At 49.6% G+C, this 16,603-nt stretch overlaps 2 protein-coding genes across 6 annotated transcripts in view; one reads left to right on the forward strand and one right to left on the reverse strand.

The window, feature by feature from the left end:
* Positions 1 to 8,855, reverse strand: part of COL4A1 (collagen type IV alpha 1 chain) — a 141,652-nt gene extending 132,797 nt beyond the window's left edge. The window contains exon 1 of one of the 2 annotated variants that reach the window (XM_049099369.1): positions 8,718 to 8,855. In XM_049099369.1, coding sequence (XP_048955326.1) covers positions 8,718 to 8,747 — 30 coding nt within the window. In that variant the 5' untranslated portion in view covers positions 8,748 to 8,855. Of the gene's footprint in view, positions 1 to 7,709; positions 7,860 to 8,717 lie in introns of those variants that run through there. The other variant, XM_049099368.1, reaches the window with a different exon arrangement.
* The window catches only part of COL4A2 (collagen type IV alpha 2 chain), a 538,879-nt gene that overhangs the window by 361,780 nt on the left and 160,496 nt on the right, over positions 1 to 16,603 (forward strand). Inside the window, exons 1-3 of one of the 4 annotated variants that reach the window (XM_049099366.1) lie at positions 7,418 to 7,553; positions 8,585 to 8,671; positions 8,774 to 8,828. The exons of 1 other annotated variant lie outside the window; for it this stretch is intronic. In XM_049099366.1, coding sequence (XP_048955323.1) covers positions 8,628 to 8,671; positions 8,774 to 8,828 — 99 coding nt within the window. In that variant the 5' untranslated portion in view covers positions 7,418 to 7,553; positions 8,585 to 8,627. Of the gene's footprint in view, positions 1 to 7,417; positions 7,554 to 7,896; positions 8,048 to 8,080; positions 8,294 to 8,584; positions 8,672 to 8,773; positions 8,829 to 16,603 lie in introns of those variants that run through there. 2 more of the 4 variants (XM_049099365.1, XM_049099364.1) reach the window with 2 other exon arrangements.

A 16,603-nucleotide genomic window follows, 5' to 3' on the forward strand; every position in this document is an offset into this window, starting at 1 on the left:
TTTTCCAAATGGACATTACCAAAAAAAAGAGCCAAATTAAAGGTTCTGTGACCTTTTCTTTTCCTACTAAAACCTTGCATGTTATAGGTAAAAAAGACAGTGATACACCTTCACTCAAGCTTTTAAAATGTTACTATATTCTCTAAAAAAAATTCTAAAATGCAACTTGAAAGTTAAAGCTAATTGGGAAAAGGGGTACTTACATTTTAAAATGACATTTTAAAGCTGATGCAATTGGATGATATAGAAATAAGTACTCCTGTGCTCAAAATTGCTGACTAGTTACATAAAAGGATAATTATGGGGTTTTAGAATAAACTGTGATTGTTTTCTTCATATTACAAAAATATGAAATTTACTTTATAAAAATTTGTTAGAGATGTAAGTCAATGTTCCACTGATTAAAATATACATTAATATTTCTTTAATAGGGGATCCCTGGGTGGCGCAGCGGTTTGGCGCCTGCCTTTGGCCCAGGGCGTGATCCTGGAGACCCAGGATCGAATCCCACTTCGGGCTCCCGGTGCATGGAGCCTGCTTCTCCCTCTGCCTGTGTCTCTGCCTCTCTCTCTCTCTGTATGACTATCATAAATAAATAAAAATAATAAAATAAAAATAAAAATAAAATATTTCTTCAATAGAAACAAAGAAATAATAACAAAAGAGTTATCCTTGGGTTTATTTGTAACATTCTGAGGCCTGCAGAATGTCCCCCATGCTATGCCACACATTAGGAATGTTCACTTCTCCAAAGTGAAGACACACCACTACTCACTACTCCAGCCGCTCTGAACCTCCTTCATCTCCAGGTGTGAGTGGCTGCTGTGAAAAACTTGAGCAAGCAGCTCTGGAGACACTGAGAGTCACAACCAGAAATCCCTGAGTTTTGTTCATGATGAAGGAATATGTTTATTTTTCTAAAGCAGAAACTCAATAAAATTCTAACAATTTTCATGAAATGTCAAATACAGGAATACTGTGTCTCCAAATATCGCGCTGAGCTGGAAAACATAATTTAAATAGCTAACCCCTCTCTGAGAGCATGTGCGAATGGCTTTTCCTGTGGTCAGTATATTTGGTAAGATGAGAATAGAGCTACTGACATCGTATTGACTTCATCCAGTTCACAGGCAGTATCTCTTGCTGTTATCTGAGCACGAAAGAAATACCCACAGTACACATAGGTATTTATTCGGGAACGAACAATAGTAATTCCAAAGCTCTGAACTAAGTATTGATTCTAAGAGCAGTAAAAGATGAAGAGGTTGAAGAATTGTCCTTTATCAGCAAGAGATAAAACCAACATATTTGCAAAAGCCTCGCGGTATGGGAAATATCCCTTTCGTATCTGATCGGGCACTTTGCATTTATCTTTATCTTTATCTTCTCTTTTACCACAAATCCAGCAAGCCGTAAAACTCAGATGACTAAAATGCTCTTATAGTGTGCGGATTAAACATTAAAAATAGGAAAGCTAGGAATATTACTAAACCACGGGATAAACTATTTACATAAAGAATTCAGCACTGTGTATATTTCCAAGTCATGTTTAGTCTGTCGTGCAACAACTACTCCAAATTCCAAACGAAGAGGAAACACCTTCATTTGGCACTAATTCTCTTTCTGTTCCTAACACTGCCACGGGGACGGCACAGCACTCACGTGAGCCAGCACACAATCGCACTGGGGCTCTTGCAGGGCTGGTGAGTGAACGCTCGCCAGAAACACTAGCACCAATTACTAGTCATTAGTGATCTCCCTCCATGAGTCAAGTGCTCCTCCACACAGTGGGGAATTTTAGAAAGAAGCTCTGTCCTGTGGTGTCTCAGAAGCCTCAGACATAAGACAATGAGGTCCCAGCCACTTGGCAGTGATAACAACCAACATCACTTAAGTGCTGAACCTGCTTCGGCTTCGGGCGCAGGACCGCACAGAGGGAGGTGAAGGTTTTCACAGACATTGTATGACTGGTTAGGGACCTGAGGCTCAAAGAGATGACATCATCCCATGGAACACAAAGATTGGTCCTTCATGACAATCATCCAGCTTATGGGTTGGGGAGTGATGAAGAATCAGGCCAGATAAACTCCACGGATCCAGGTCATGAAGGCACGCAAAGTCCAAATTAAAGCAGCACTGAGATAGCACTACTATGGAGGGTGGCCCCAACCCAACACTGCCCACAGCCAATGCTGGTGAGGATGGGGAAAGGGACTCTCCCTCACTGCTGGTGGGAATGCAAATGGTGCAGCCACTTTGGGGTACAGCCTGGCAGTCACTCACAAGACTAAACATACTCTTGCCATACTGACCAGCAGTCAATCAGGTATTACCCACAGGAGTCGAGCACTTATGTCCACCTGAAACTCTGCAGCAGCTTTATTCATAATTGCCAGAACCTGGAAGCAGCTAAGATGCCCCTCAGCAGGTGCATGGACAAATAAACCGCAGTCCATCCAGCAAGTGCAACATTACTTAGTGCTAACGAGACAGTAGTTATGAAGTCACGAAAAGACACACTAGAACCTGAAAGGAACATTACTCAGTGAAAGAAGCCACTGTGAGAAGGCCACATCCCACATGATTCCAACTCTATGACACTCCAGAAGAGATCAGAGTAGATGAGGGGTTGCCAGCAAGATGGGGAGGGGTGACCAGGAAGAGCACAGGGGGTCCTGGGGGCAGTGAAGATATTCTGTGTAACGCCACAGGGATGGCGGCGTGTCACTGCACCTCTGTCCACACCCAGGGAATGCACAACACCAGGAGTCACCCTCATGTAAACTACAGACTCTGGGTGATGCTGATGTGTCATCGTACGTCATCCATTTGGTGATAAATGTCCCGCTCTGGTGGGCAACATCAACAGAAGGGGAGGCAGTGTTTGCATCAGCAAAGGGGGGATACGGGCAAATCTTGGCACCTTCCTCTCAACCTGAAACTGCTCTATAGAAAATCAAGCAGGAAAAGACAAACAAAAACCAGCCCACCACAAAGGAGAGCTTCGGTTAGACGGTATGCAGCCACCGTCAGAGGCTGCCCGTGACCATCAGTGGGACCCCCGAAGACCACCAGCCGCAGGACAACACGAGGAACTGGCTGGCGGGAGCCTGAGGCTGGAGGAAGCATGGGAGCCAAGAGGGTTTTGTGGCAAAACCCAGGCCGAAGGTGAATAGACCTGAAAGGGGGCCATAGCCTTGGGAGGAGAAAGCAGGTGGGGACGCTGAGAAGCGCACAGAAAGAAGACATGGCAGCCTTGGTGACCGAGTGACACAGCGGTTAAAAAGAGACAGAGTGGAGCCCTGAGGTAAAGCCACCATGTCTAAGCTGGGTGTCGACGACCAAACAGCAGGAGTGGGGATGGGCAGTCGGTATGGGTAAGACATTAAGTTCAGCTTGGAACACATTTGCTAAGTCTGAGACCAAAGCCAAGGTGACGTGTCCCATGGGAATGTTGAAGATCCTAGGCTGGAGTTCAAGAAAAAGGTTTGGAACCCCCTTCATGGAATAAGGAATCATGAGAGCAGATCTCCTCAGCTAGAGAAGGAGAGAGGAGCCCACTGGCCGGACCCCACAGCATACCCGCACGAAGGATCTGGGCAGAGGAAGAAGGGAGAAACAGAAGGAAAGCTAGGAGAGACACATGTCACTGGATTAAGACCAGGAGAACAATAGAGGGAAACACAGGATGCAACCAGTTCACCATGTACCAGACTATAAAAATATTAACCCCAAGTAATTCTTACAGCGTTCAATGCCTCAAAAGAAATTAACCATTGAAACGTGTCCTGGTTTATATCCTCTTTCATTGTATGCCTAAGAATGGTAGGAATATGTCTTTTGTATTGTTCTACAGTCAACATTTTTTAGTGGCTGTTTAATAATAGCAGGAAGAACAATGCTCTAATGATATTATTTTCGGCATCCTATTGTTGCTTTTGCTTACTCTATCTCAAGAATTCAAAATACTCAATCTGCTTGAGAGGTATTTTAATGAGGTTAATCCTTTTTAAATTCCTGGAACAAATGTTCTAACAAACACTGTCTATACTTCTTCAAAACAAGTATTATAACTTAATTCTTGATGCCCTCTGGATTTCTACAACACAACGATTTGTTCTAGAGAGTCACTTGTGGGTTCAATTTGTCTGCAAAATCTTTACCAGCTCTTCACTAAGTAACTGAATTTATAAAGTCATGGCCATCCTTACTGGTCCCAAGACATTGCCCACAGTCTTGTTAATGAATAATGCAGGGTTTTGTGAATTCCCTCATGTCCTTGCCCAAGTGAGGGTAGGTTTTCTGGGTCAGTTCCTAAAGGCACTCCAGCATAGAATCAGCCATCCATGTGGCAACCTTCCAAACATCCCAATGTACCTGCAGCCTCAGGAAAGGGCTCTGGCTGGGAGCTGGGTGCTTCTTACCACTGGTCACCTAGACCAGTCCCTTAATGTCTCTACGCCTCGGGGGCGGGGGGGAAAGTTCAGCTACCACGACTGATAAGAGAAGCCATGGCATCTTGGTATCTCAAAGGAGGGAACCTTAGGGTCATTTTTAAATGCAAAGACCTGTAGGTCTATGAAAGGACAGGCAGATTCATCATACTTCTGAGTACAATGCACCATAACTACTCATGAAAGCAATACGCTGAGCTCATAGTTCCTATTTCCCCCTCACATTTGGAGGTGGATGTCCTCCTAGAAGTTCCTCTGAGTTTCGCAAAGCTGATTAGGTGCTCACAGGGCCCCTGATGTACCTTGCCTTGTTTGCCTGTGGCTCAGCATTTGTTGCCAAACTGCAAGCTTCCTGGAGGCAGAGTGGGTCCCATTCACTGTTGCCTGGCCAGGGCCAGGCAGAGTGCAGGGTATGCAAGAAGGCCCAGGGTGCATGTGTGGAACAAAGGAAGGAAAGGATGGCCCCCTGGAAGAAGGGACAGATCTGCCAAGGGATCAGAGGTACTTCCCTTCTGGTCCAATTCTATACATAAGGAACATAATGGTTTGGGTTACATCTTCACCAGTATCACTCCTGACATATTGAGCTGATGTTCATTGTCACTGGGCCCAGAGGAGAGACCAACCTCCTCATTTAAATGACATTTGCCACAGAACAGAGTCCATACTCACACGGGAACTAAATGTCACTTCCCGTGGGTTCTGGGTCACTGAGCTCCATGAGAGTGAGTAATGGTGTGAACATGCCAATACCAGTGGGCAGGCATCACCGCACTTCTAGGCAAGTTCACACTTCTGATCCTGAGATATCCTCTGTTGACAGGGGGGTCACACAGACTGAGAGAGAGGAGTCTGAGGCTGCATGCCATAGAGACAATTCCCTCCAATCTGACTGCATAACTCAGAACACAGGGCATCCCCAACCCTAACACTCTGAGCACACTTCTATCTCAGGCTTGAACTCTTGTCCTCCTTTCTTGCTTCAGAAACAATAAGTTGGGGAAGGGAGTCAGAATAGACTGGGCATGGGGAAAAAAATCACTGGCTCAGAAAATCCATCTAGTAAATGAACAATATGACCATGGCAGATACGGTCAAATATAAAATCAAATAGGCTTTCATTTGTGTGTGTGTGGGGGGGGGGGGGGGGGGGAGGAAAGCGCTATTCTTGCCCAGCACAGGTGATGTTTGGACAGGTACACATGTAGGTGAATTGTGATTCAGATTCTCTTTCAAAGGCATAGGGTAATCCAAGAATCCCTCTTATCATTCAAACATATTTTTAATGTATTTTAAAATGCATTTTGCTAGGATCAATATTGGAGCTATTTCAACTTTTTGGTTCCAAACAGGTAATTTTGGGAAGTGGTAAGCAAAAAAAATGTTCTTGATGACATAAAAAGTGAAATGATTTAAAAAATTAGATAAATTATTACATTTAAATGGATTTTCTTGCATATCCATAGGTTATACCCATATCTCTCTACTTAAGCCAGGAAAAACAAAGTGTAAAGATAACTCCTGCTGAGTCCGTTGGTGACTGATCAGAGGGTGTCACCCATGTGCCAGGTATCTGAAAACACTATAGGACACCCTGAGGTTTAGAGCCAAGCCAGTGGACAGGAATGTGCTTGGGCCTCAGAGAATAATTAAAGGGAAGTAAAATAATCCCAAACAACAGCAATGAGTTTGACTTCCCAGGCAAGAGCAGTCCCCATAAGCATGTGGCTTGTTCTTTAAAGTCCTAGCTGTTTGAAAAGCGAGTTCTTATAATTAGCTTTGCTTTGCTAGTATTATCAACCAGAAAATCTAAGTCCAAACAGAGGTTCGTATTTCCAAATAGAGAAGAACTTTCTCTCATTTTCTCATCATCAAGTTTAGCAACTTCTCCTTGGAAGTACTAAATCTTTTGGTCACTATTTCTACACCCAAATAAAGACTCCTCTTTTGAAAGTATTTTGTCATCTTTACTGGAGAGCGTTTAAACAACTGAGTATGGTGCTTGGCTGGACTCAGGGCTGGGAGAAACTGTCTCAAGTTAATTGCTGCTGTGATCTCTAGTCCTTTCAACAGCCAATGAAGGAGCTGCCAGTAAAGAGTCAACCTTGCCCTGGGATGAGATGTGTGTGCATACTCCTGGCTCACTCTGGCATGTAACAGTTAATACATTTTATATGCAGTGGAGTCTGAATATCATTCCTCCAGGAGAGGAGGGAAAACAAACAAACAAACAAAACCTAAGAGCAAGATTAGGATCTGAAACGGTAAAACAATAAGTAGGAAATGTGGCAAAGTAGCAAAGTAATTTTTAAACCTTGCGGGGGTGGGGGGAGAATGCAAAATGCCTTTAGAAGCCACACTTCCTAGGGGTTTTGTCTCCAAGGCTTTCACACCGGGGACCAGCCGAGGTCTTTATTCTGTCTAAGAGGAAGGAAAAAAAAGAAAGAACAACAGTACATCAAGGACGGTCCAGAGCTCGAAGCCTTTACTCCTGCAAGCCCAGCTCCCAGATCCTTTCCGGGCAAGCACACAGCCGGAGGAAATGAAAACTAGGAAAACAGTTTGTGCTTAGAACAATAAGATGGAGTTTCATTTTGGTTTCACACTCAAATATAATGTGGTTATAATTTTTTTTTTTTAATGTGCATTAACACAAGGCAAGGAGTCGAGTTTGGTTAAGTCTTTGAAAGTGCACTACACGAGAGCCCCACTTCTGCTCTCGAGCGTGCTTCGGCCACAGAAAAGTCGTGGGAAAGCACAGATACAGCTGTTTCCAGGCGAACGGCCCAGCACTGCTCGGCATCACCCAGCACAGTCGCCCAAGCACGGGAGAACACGTCCAAAGCGACTCCCCGGCACGAGAGCGGGTTCGCAGCGGCGTGGGGCGCGCGTGCCCCCCCCCGCCCGCACCCCGCACCCCGCACCCCGCACCCCCCCTCCCCGGGCGCCCGGGGCAGGTGAGGGCGCGAGTCCAAGTCCCGCAGGCTCCCGGGCACGCTCGCCGCACGGTGCGCACCGGCTCGGTCCGCTTGCCCAGGGCCCCGGGGACGGTCTCCGCCTCTCCCGACCCGGCCCACAACAAAGGAGGCTCCCTGATGGGTGCGGGACGCAGCCCACCGGGGTCACGGGCCGGGGGCGGCGCGGGGAGGGCGACCCCGGGGGCGGGCGGGCGGCTCGGTCCGGGGACAAAGGGGCCCGCGGGGCTCCCGGGGCGCGGGGCGGGACGCCGGGGAGCGGAGCCGGCTGGGGACTCACCTTGGCGGCGGCCCGGCTGCGCTCCTCGTGGAGCAGGAGGGCGGCGGGCAGCAGCAGCAGCCACACGCCGAGCCGGGGCCCCATGGTGGCGCGCCCGGGGCGGCGGGGGCCGGCGGGGGCCGGCGGGGACCGGGGGGGCCGGCGGCCGGCGCTCGGGGGCCGCGGCTGGCGGCTGGAGGGCGGAGGGCCGGGGCGCGAGCGCTGCGCACCGTCCCGGGCGCGGCCGCTCGCAGCGGAGACCTGAGCGCGGCCCGGCGAGCTCCCCAATTTGTTGGCGCTGCCCCCTCCCCTCCGCGGCGCGCGGGCGGCGTCTCAAAGGGGAGGACCCTGCGGCGCGGGTAAGAGGCGGCGGGAGCGCGCGGCCCGGGGACTGTGGCCGCCGCGCGCCGGGACGCCAGGGCTCCGCGCTCCGCACCCCCGCGCCCCCGCGCCCCTGCGCCCCTGCGCCCCCGCGCCCCCGCGCCCCCGCGCCCCCGCGCCCGCCCCCGACCGGCGCCCCCGAGGGCCGAGGCGCAGCCGCTGCGCAGCGGGCCGGCTCCCGGAGCGCCGGATGCGAGCCGCCGGCCCCTGACGCCGGGCCCGAGGTGAGGGCGGCCGCGGGGACGCAGGGCCCGGGCCGAGGCTGGGACGGGGGCGCCCTGCGCAGGCCGGGGCCGCGCTGTGCCCAAGGGGGGCGGGGCGGGGCGGGGCGGGGGGCGCAGAGCGGGTCCTAAGTGCGGGGCTCCCTCTCCTCCTGCCGGGACCCCGAGCGGCTCCGGCGCAGCCCTGCGGGGATGGGGGCGCACCCGCCCGGCCGCCTCTCGCGGAAGGAGGCCCGCGGCGAGGATGCTCCCTCCCCAGCCTCTGCTAAGCCCGCTTTGTGCCTCGCCCTGCAGGCGAGGAGGGACCGCGCGGAGCCCGGAGCGGCGGGTCAGGAGCATGGACCGACCCCGGTGCTCGGCGCACAGCCCTGCCCTGCGGCGGTAAGCGACCTTCCTGCGGGGGACGGGGACGGGGCCCGGCGCGCACCTCGGAGCTCAGGCCGAGGCCCAGGCTCATGGCGCTCTCTCCCCTCTCTCACCCAGGTGGCTGCTGCTGGGGGCTGTGACAGTGGGGCTCCTGGCCCAGACCGTCCTGGCGGTGAGTCGTGGGCCCCGGGCGTGGGCTCTGACTGGTGCTGGGGAGAGTGGAAGGGACACCGAGTGGCCTTGCCAGGAGGCAGCGCATGCGTGCTCACCTGAGTGTGCATGTGTGAGCTCACCTCTGTGTGCAGCCCTGACCCTGTCCAGGTTCGGACAGAGCTGCTTTGCCCAGAGAGCTTCTCAAGTTTGCCTTGCCGTGGGTTCCCCCACTCGAGACCTGTGTGTTACAGGCCGTGGTCGCCCCCACCCCCCCACCCCCAGCCAGTAATTTAAAACATAGCCTGTGGCATCCTCTGCTATGCTAGAGTGAAACCCTGGCTTCCTAGACGGAAGACTGTCAATCACATGGCGATGAGGGGCCAGGGTACCCAGAAGAAACACGTCTGTGGTGCTGGGAAGCGGGTGTCTAGATTCCAACCTTGGCAGAGAGTTTTCTGGTGCTTTTAAATGAGAGGCTTTTGGGGAATGGGCAGAGCAGGAGGAGACCAAGACAGCAGTGTACTGTGTTTTAACCCATGTGAGTGAAGAATGGCAGAAACCCTGTGTTTTCTCCCAAGTCTTAGCCAGGGTGGAAGGTGCTAAGGTGCATTCAGGGCTGCTCTGCCCTGTTGTCTGTGTGCTTGGGATTGCACTGTAGAATTTCGTGAATTGTGTTTAAATAGTTGGAGCCACTTTCATTGAGCTTGACATAAGGAGGCTGACAAGCCACAGGTTTGGCTGTCCCTTCAGTCTCGGACACAGATGTTTAAACTGGGACCAAAAATGGAAGGAATGCACGGTGTCCCCCACCGCACCCCCCCCATCCCCACTCTAACCCAGTACCTGATTTCCCAGGTGGCTCTTGAAGGTTCCCTGTGGGGGTAGAGTGCAAACACAGGACTATGGGAAGCCGCATTTGTGGTTTGATTGAAATTCTGTTATTTTCATTGTTCTGTCCTCATGTGAAACAAACAAGGATTTTCAAGGCAGTGATTGAAAAAGAGCTACTCTAGCTTGGAAAGGACCCTTAGCCTCACTTTTCTGCCTTCTGCTCCAGTTCCTGGCACAGACTGGGAAGTCAGAAGAGGAATCCATAGACTTTTACCAGAACAGACCAGGCCAAAGCTTTCAGAAAGCTCAGATCTGACTCCTTTTCACATGTCCTGATTTAAGAAGATAGCACCTACACACTGTAATCACTGACTCTCGTGGTCCTTACGCACACGCACAACATATAGGACTTGGCCCCAGTCAGAGCAGCACACACGCTCCCAAAGGAGGAGGATAGAGAGGACAGCCCTGCGACATGCTGAGAGTGTATGCACTGGTTGCACTGACTCCACGCCCCCTTGGCCCCTAGAACCACTTTTGTAATACCGTGTTTTCATTCCTGGGCATGGTGAAAGTCTGATGAATTATATCTGGGACTGATCCTAAAACTGCTAGAAAGGGCTTGTGGGCGGAAGACTGGGGTACACACAGAGCTCTGGCCTGGTCTCCCAAATTCTGAATCCCAGTATTTGCACCTAGAACAGGAAGAGAATATTCACCTGTGTGTTACAGAGGCAGGTGCCTACCTCTGTGCCTTCCTCCCAAACCCCTTCCAAGCTACAGACTCACCTGAGTCTCTGCTCTCTGATTCTTGGGCGGGACCGAGAACATTTTTGGTCTGGCAGTGCTTCTCAGAGAGCTCACCTTGGAGCCTTGTGCCCAACTGGGGAGACTGGTTAAAACTTCAGATCTCTGCTCTGAATCTAGATGAACTTCTTTTTCTTTTTTTCTTCCTCCAAATCTAGATCTTATGATCAGATTCTCTGGGGTGGAGCCTGGGAGTCTGCATTCTACTAGATGCCAAAGTTTGGGAACCACTGAATTAGAGTATTGAGTTGGGAGACAGTTGGAGTCACTTGCCATTTTGAGTCATTTTACTAGAGACATGGGTTATATATTCTTCAACAGAGACACAATTTGTTATATTCAACCATGAATCTTCTACTTACTAACTTTTTATTGATTACTGGCTTTAGTAACTATTACTCATGAAATAATTCCTTGATCCTTCACTCTATCCATTGAGAAATCTGTCTTTTTCATGGCAAGTTCATCTCCTCCACTACATGTTTGCCATGCTCAAGAACCCTGTCTCCTTGCCCATTTGTCCCAAGGACTCTTCTCCATAGGTAGGTCAAGCCAGTTAAAAAAAAAAAAAAAAAAAAAAAAAGGCGTGGGGGCTACTCCCTGTGGTTTGGAGTGCTTTGTAGCAGAAGCAGCTGAAAATGGTTATCGAAAAGAATAGCCAATTATTTTTTTAAATTAATTTATTTTTTAAAAAAGGTTTTTAAACTCAATTAACGTATAATGTATTACTAGTTTCAGATGTAAAGTTCAGTGATTCATCAGTCTTCTGTAACACCCAGTGCTCATCCCATCATGTGCCCTCCTTCATGCATGCCATCACCCAGGTACCCCCTCTCCTCACTCCCCTCCCCTCCAACAAACCTCAGTTTGTTTCCTATGATTAAGAGTCTCTTATGGTTTCTCTACCTCTCCTATTTTATCTTGTTTTATTTTTTCCTCTCTTCTGCTATGATCCTTTGTTTCATTTCTTAAATTTCACATATGAGTGAGATCATATAATTGTCTTTCTCTGATTAACTTATGTCACTCACTCAGCATAGACAATTATTTTTTTAAAGGCTTTATTTTTAAGTAATCTCTACATCCAATGCAAGGCTTCATCTCACAACCCTGAGATCAAGGGTCACTCATTCTACTAACTAAGCCAGCCAGGCGCCCCTTTTTTTTCTTTCAAAGAGAAAGTAGACAGTCATTCAATGAATATTTCCTATCAGCCAATCTGTGTGCCATCCAGGCCTCATGGGAAACACATCTACCTGAGTGGGTAACTGTTGTTACCCCCATTAGCAGATGAGAAAACAAAGGCACACAGTGTTTACACAGCTTGCTCACAGGCTCTCTCTTTGTAAGTGCAGATGTGGGATTTGAACCAGCACCTGCCTGCTAAGTTACTGGGGATCACTACTACTGGAAGTCAGTAGTGAGGATGCTGCTGAGTTTTAGTCTTTGAGTCTTCTGGTTCTGCTTTCTCTTTGCTCTTGACCGTGACTAACAGAGCAAAGCCTGCACCCTGGATTGTAGAAAGGGAAATATGGCTCCTCCTCCCATGCAGCTCTGCTCTGGAGAGTAGGAGCCCAGAGCAAGGTTGAAGTGATATAATCGGATGTCCAAAGGGAGAGAAGGGAGCAGAAGCCCTGCTGGTCAGCCTGAGGTCAGGGCCCAACATGGACATGCATGCTCTGTGCAAGTTGCCCTTCCTGAAGGCACCCTGCCTTGGGTACAGTGCCAGGGCGCTGAGCACTTACACAAATGGCATGTCCTACGAGGCCTGTTGCCGAGGGGTCACCATGCAGGACGCTGAAGGCAGATCCCCAGGGACCACAATGAGTAGCTGTATTACAGCACCAGCACTCACCAGACCCCTCCGCCCTGGCCAGCCCCCCACCCCCACCCCACAGTGGGCCTGTGAGTAGGGACACGCACCTTCAGAGCAGGGCTATTGGATGAGTGGACACACAGGCCCCAGCCCAGAGCTTGGCAGGGAGTGAGCGCACCAGGGTCTACTGGGCCTGTGTGAGGGAAGGTTCCTGAGGCCGAGCCACCATGGGGACTTGAGAGCTCTCTTTGCAGCCTGTGTAGAGGATTGTTGTTTATCTCTAGAGATGGGGCAACAGCCTTGAAGATCTGTGAGACCAGTCAGCTGTGATTCTGGGAGGAAGAGAATGCCAGAGAACAAAGATTCTCTGAGATCAAATACGCTTTGGGCTGGGCTGACCTCATGACCTCAAGGGGAGACTGGCCACACACTCCAGATTCCCACAGGTGTTAGGGTACAGCCAGGAGACCTGGAATGCAGGTGCCGTGTACCCCAGGAAATGCTGGGCTCTACTTTGCCTTCAGCATCAGCTGCAATTTCCAGGCCTCTCCCAGGGTTCCATGCCCTGAAAAATTCACTAATTCACTTAATGCTCCTGCGAGCAGCCACACCTTTCCCTCCCCCTAGCCAAAAAAAGGACAATCTGTTCTGAGGTTTTCTCTTCTCCTTTTGGCTTATTGATCAGTTGTGAAGAATGTGTTGTACTAAGATGCTCCGTGCTCTGTGAAGGAATCCATGAGACCATGTCTCTCCCCAATTTCTGAGAGCACTAGTCCTATTGTTCACAATTAGGGCCCCTAACAAGAGGGGAAGCATCACAGGGTTCCTCCTCTGTTAATGGAAAAACAAGCATGAAGCATGTGTCCAGCTCTGGAGGCCAGGAAAGCTCCCTAGGTGGCCAGCATGACTTGGCCATAGTAAATAACACGAGGAATTTCTCATAACCTCACATAACTAAATGTGGCTGCAGAGGGTGGACAGAGGGGACACAGCCCTTGAACTGTCCTTGGGAATATTTGGAGGCAGAGAGAGAGGGAAAAAGTGAAAAGTTCTAGAATAGAAAACAAAGACTTTGCTAAAATAGTAAATCAAAGGATTATCTTTCTGGGGAGAGGATTAAGAATGGGTGACTGGCTTCCCTTAATAACAGAGACGATTTGAGGGAAAAGCAGAGGTGCAGTGTGGAGACACCTTCAACATTATGTTTGATGTAACGGAGCCTTCATGACACAGAAGGCAGTTTTGGATCATCTTATTCTTTCACTCTGAGAGCTTTAGTGAAAGGTCTGGAATTGGTCTCTTGCTGTGTCTTCTGGGGTCGATGGGCGTCATCACTACTGCCAAGGTGATAGGTGAAGTCTGGAACCCCGGCCTTGGCTGATTAGGCTGGTAAACCAGGCAGCCTGTGCAGTGGCTTGTGGCCTCTGGGGGGCCACTGACTACACAAAGCCCTACTAACTGGCTGTGTGACCCCAGGTCAAGTCTGGGACATGGAGACATGAAACATTGTGCTGTATGGGATCACCTGGCTCTAGGACATGGGGAAAGGTGAAACGTTGTGTTGTATGGGATCACTTGACTCTGGGACATGGGGAAGGAGGAATGTTGTGTTGTATGAGATCACTTGACTCTGGGACATGGGGAAGGTGGAACGTTGTGTTGTATGGTATCCGTGCTGGGGTGCTCCAGGTGGTCAGGGCACCCACACCCGCTGTAGGTGCTCCCCTGTGTGGTGAGCTGGCCCCCACCCTTCCCAATTGTGACACTGGGATGGAAATACTTTTCCAGGTAAGCATGTGTGCTGCTGCAGGATGTGACTTAAAAATAAATATGCTGCAGTAGGCATTTTATCTTCAGGATGTGAGAAGCTTCTCTGCCTCATGAGTGAGGCTGCCTCTTGAAGTCTTGAGTTCTTTTGTAAATCCTGCCCCTCTAAGTGCAATGTGGTTGGTATCCTGGATTGGATTCTAGAAGAGAGAAAGAACGTTAATGGGAAAACTGGCAAAATTCTAATAGAGTCTGTAGTTTATTAATGTACTCATGTGAATTTCTGGTTCTGATGAAATGCACCGAGGTTATATGAGGTTGATGTAGTCATCATTCCGGGTGAAGGGTGTTCAGGGACCCTCTGCGCTACCTATGCAGCTTTCCTGCAAATCTAGATTATTTCCAAGCAAACACCTGCTCCTAGAAGCCACTGACCAGCCCCATTAGGTGTGCAGTAAACCAGGCGAGTGAGTGTAAGAGAAAGCTGAGAAGCAGTGGGTCTTACACTAGTGAACAGCTGATGTGACCAGCAAGAGTGAAATACGGTTCCATCTTTTCTGTAATAGACTAAGTAACAAAGGGCACTTCTGTGTGCTTAGAAATACAGCAGCAGTGGCCTCTGCCTGGCGAAGGAGCTTTTGTCCTCCTAACTTGGGTGGAGTGCTTTATGGAAACAGTGCAGGAAAGGCATCCTGATGGAGTTTCCACAGCTCAGCCTGTTTAGGGGGTCCAGGGGTGAGCTACAGTAGCCTCCCTCTTCTTGACTGCCTGACCGGGGAGGAAACATCGCAGACTTTGTGATGCATGACAGGTTTGCACGATGGTGTCGCTTTCAGACAGACGTTAAATGTTGCTTGCTCACACCCTAGTTCTTACTAATATGGCACACCAGCATCCATAGGTCCACGGGCACTGCATTAAAAGGAGAGCCCACCCCTTCCTCCTCACCTATAAAACCCCGTGAACAACAGGGATGGGAAGGTGGCTCTACCTGGATGTCCAGGGTCCAGGAGCCCCACCTCTATGTGCTCCTTGCATTACTAATAGCCCCATTGTGGAGTTTAGAGTGCCATGGGCCACATCTCCAGTTGGCCACAACCTCCACTCCAGTAATGAGCTAGGGAAAGGGCCAAGAACAAGGATGGCTGCTGGCCAGTGGCTGTCACCTCACACATTTGCCTGTATCACCACCTGCAGGAATAGAGAAGCCTCTGGCCCCTAGCCCTGGCCAGTTCTGTTCTGTAGCTTCTCACACACCCTGTGTCCTCACTGTAGCCCACAGCCCCAGGCACACGAAGGACACCCTGCCCCCTCACTATCAGAGAGCCCAGATGTCAGAGGCCAGTGCCCTGCTAGAGCTTCTGTCCCTTGGAACGGAGACCCATTTAAGAGTCTGAAGTGTCTGTCCTCTCATATTGCTGGGACTTTTAAATTATCATTAGATATTAATGATTTTAAATCATCATCCGTAACATGCACAGACATTAAACATTTGTCTTCACTCATCCTCTATGTAATTGCTGGTCTCACAAATCAAAGTGGAGGGCATGTTTGATCTTCCCTCTGGGATTTGTGCGATGCTGGGTCCTATGCCCCAGGCCCTGAGATGCAGTGAGCCCTCAGTAAAGTGTCTGTTCTAGCAGTGAGCAAGGATGTAGTTAGCTGAAAGTATTCAAACAGATCCTTTGGATGAGGAATACAGTCATGGAACAAGTAATAAAAGATTGAACTGTAGCTTTTCTCACTTGTTTTTTTTTTTGTTGTTGGGTTGGGTTTTTTTGTTTTGTTTTGTTTTTCTTTGGTTTTTGTTTTTTTTTTTTTTTTTTTTCCAAATTAAATGCTGCCCCCACTGGACACAGCTAACCGTTCATGATGATAAAGGAAGCGTTGATCTCTCTGTGAAAGATTTGCATTTTTTCCTAAGAATTGTTTCAGCTCCACCCATAAAATTCCTATTTTGCTGCTTTTGCCCAGTTCAGTGATCTCCCACGTGGGAACTGAAGAAGAATGTGTGTTATGGAACACCACAGACCAATTTTCTGGTACCTGGTAGAAATTACATAACAAGATGTTTTTTCTGCATGTCGAGCACTTTTAGACCTGTGACTGTGTTTGCAGAGTGCTGGGGTGCACGAGGACAGAGGACATCTCCCTGGGATGCCTTCAAGGCTCCAGCCTGTCCATCAGGAGAGATGCTGGTTAGCAGTGGCCAGGCAGTAACAACACAGTGCTATGGGGAAGTAGGGATGCAGGAAACCAGCCAGCGCCACGGCCGCTCTGGGCAGACCCCTCCCCACACCCACATTTGTGGGCAATTGTTCCACGCTGGGGAAAAGGGAGAGGCTCCTGGGAGGGCTTGTGAAGTCTCCTGAAATCTACATCAGAAAGAGTAACCCCAAAAGGTGCTTCTAGAGTACCAGAACACCGAGGAACAGCTAAAGTATCCCGGAGGAGAAACATGACAGCTCCTGCCTGCAGATCATGTTGGTACCGGAAACAGAGCTAAGCTACCATCACACATTACCCGCTAAATGCCCACTGCACTGCAGTCACCCCACTCTATAGGCATGCAG

Source organism: Canis lupus, chromosome 22 (genome assembly GCF_003254725.2).
Source record: "Canis lupus dingo isolate Sandy chromosome 22, ASM325472v2, whole genome shotgun sequence".
NCBI lineage: Eukaryota > Metazoa > Chordata > Mammalia > Carnivora > Canidae > Canis > Canis lupus.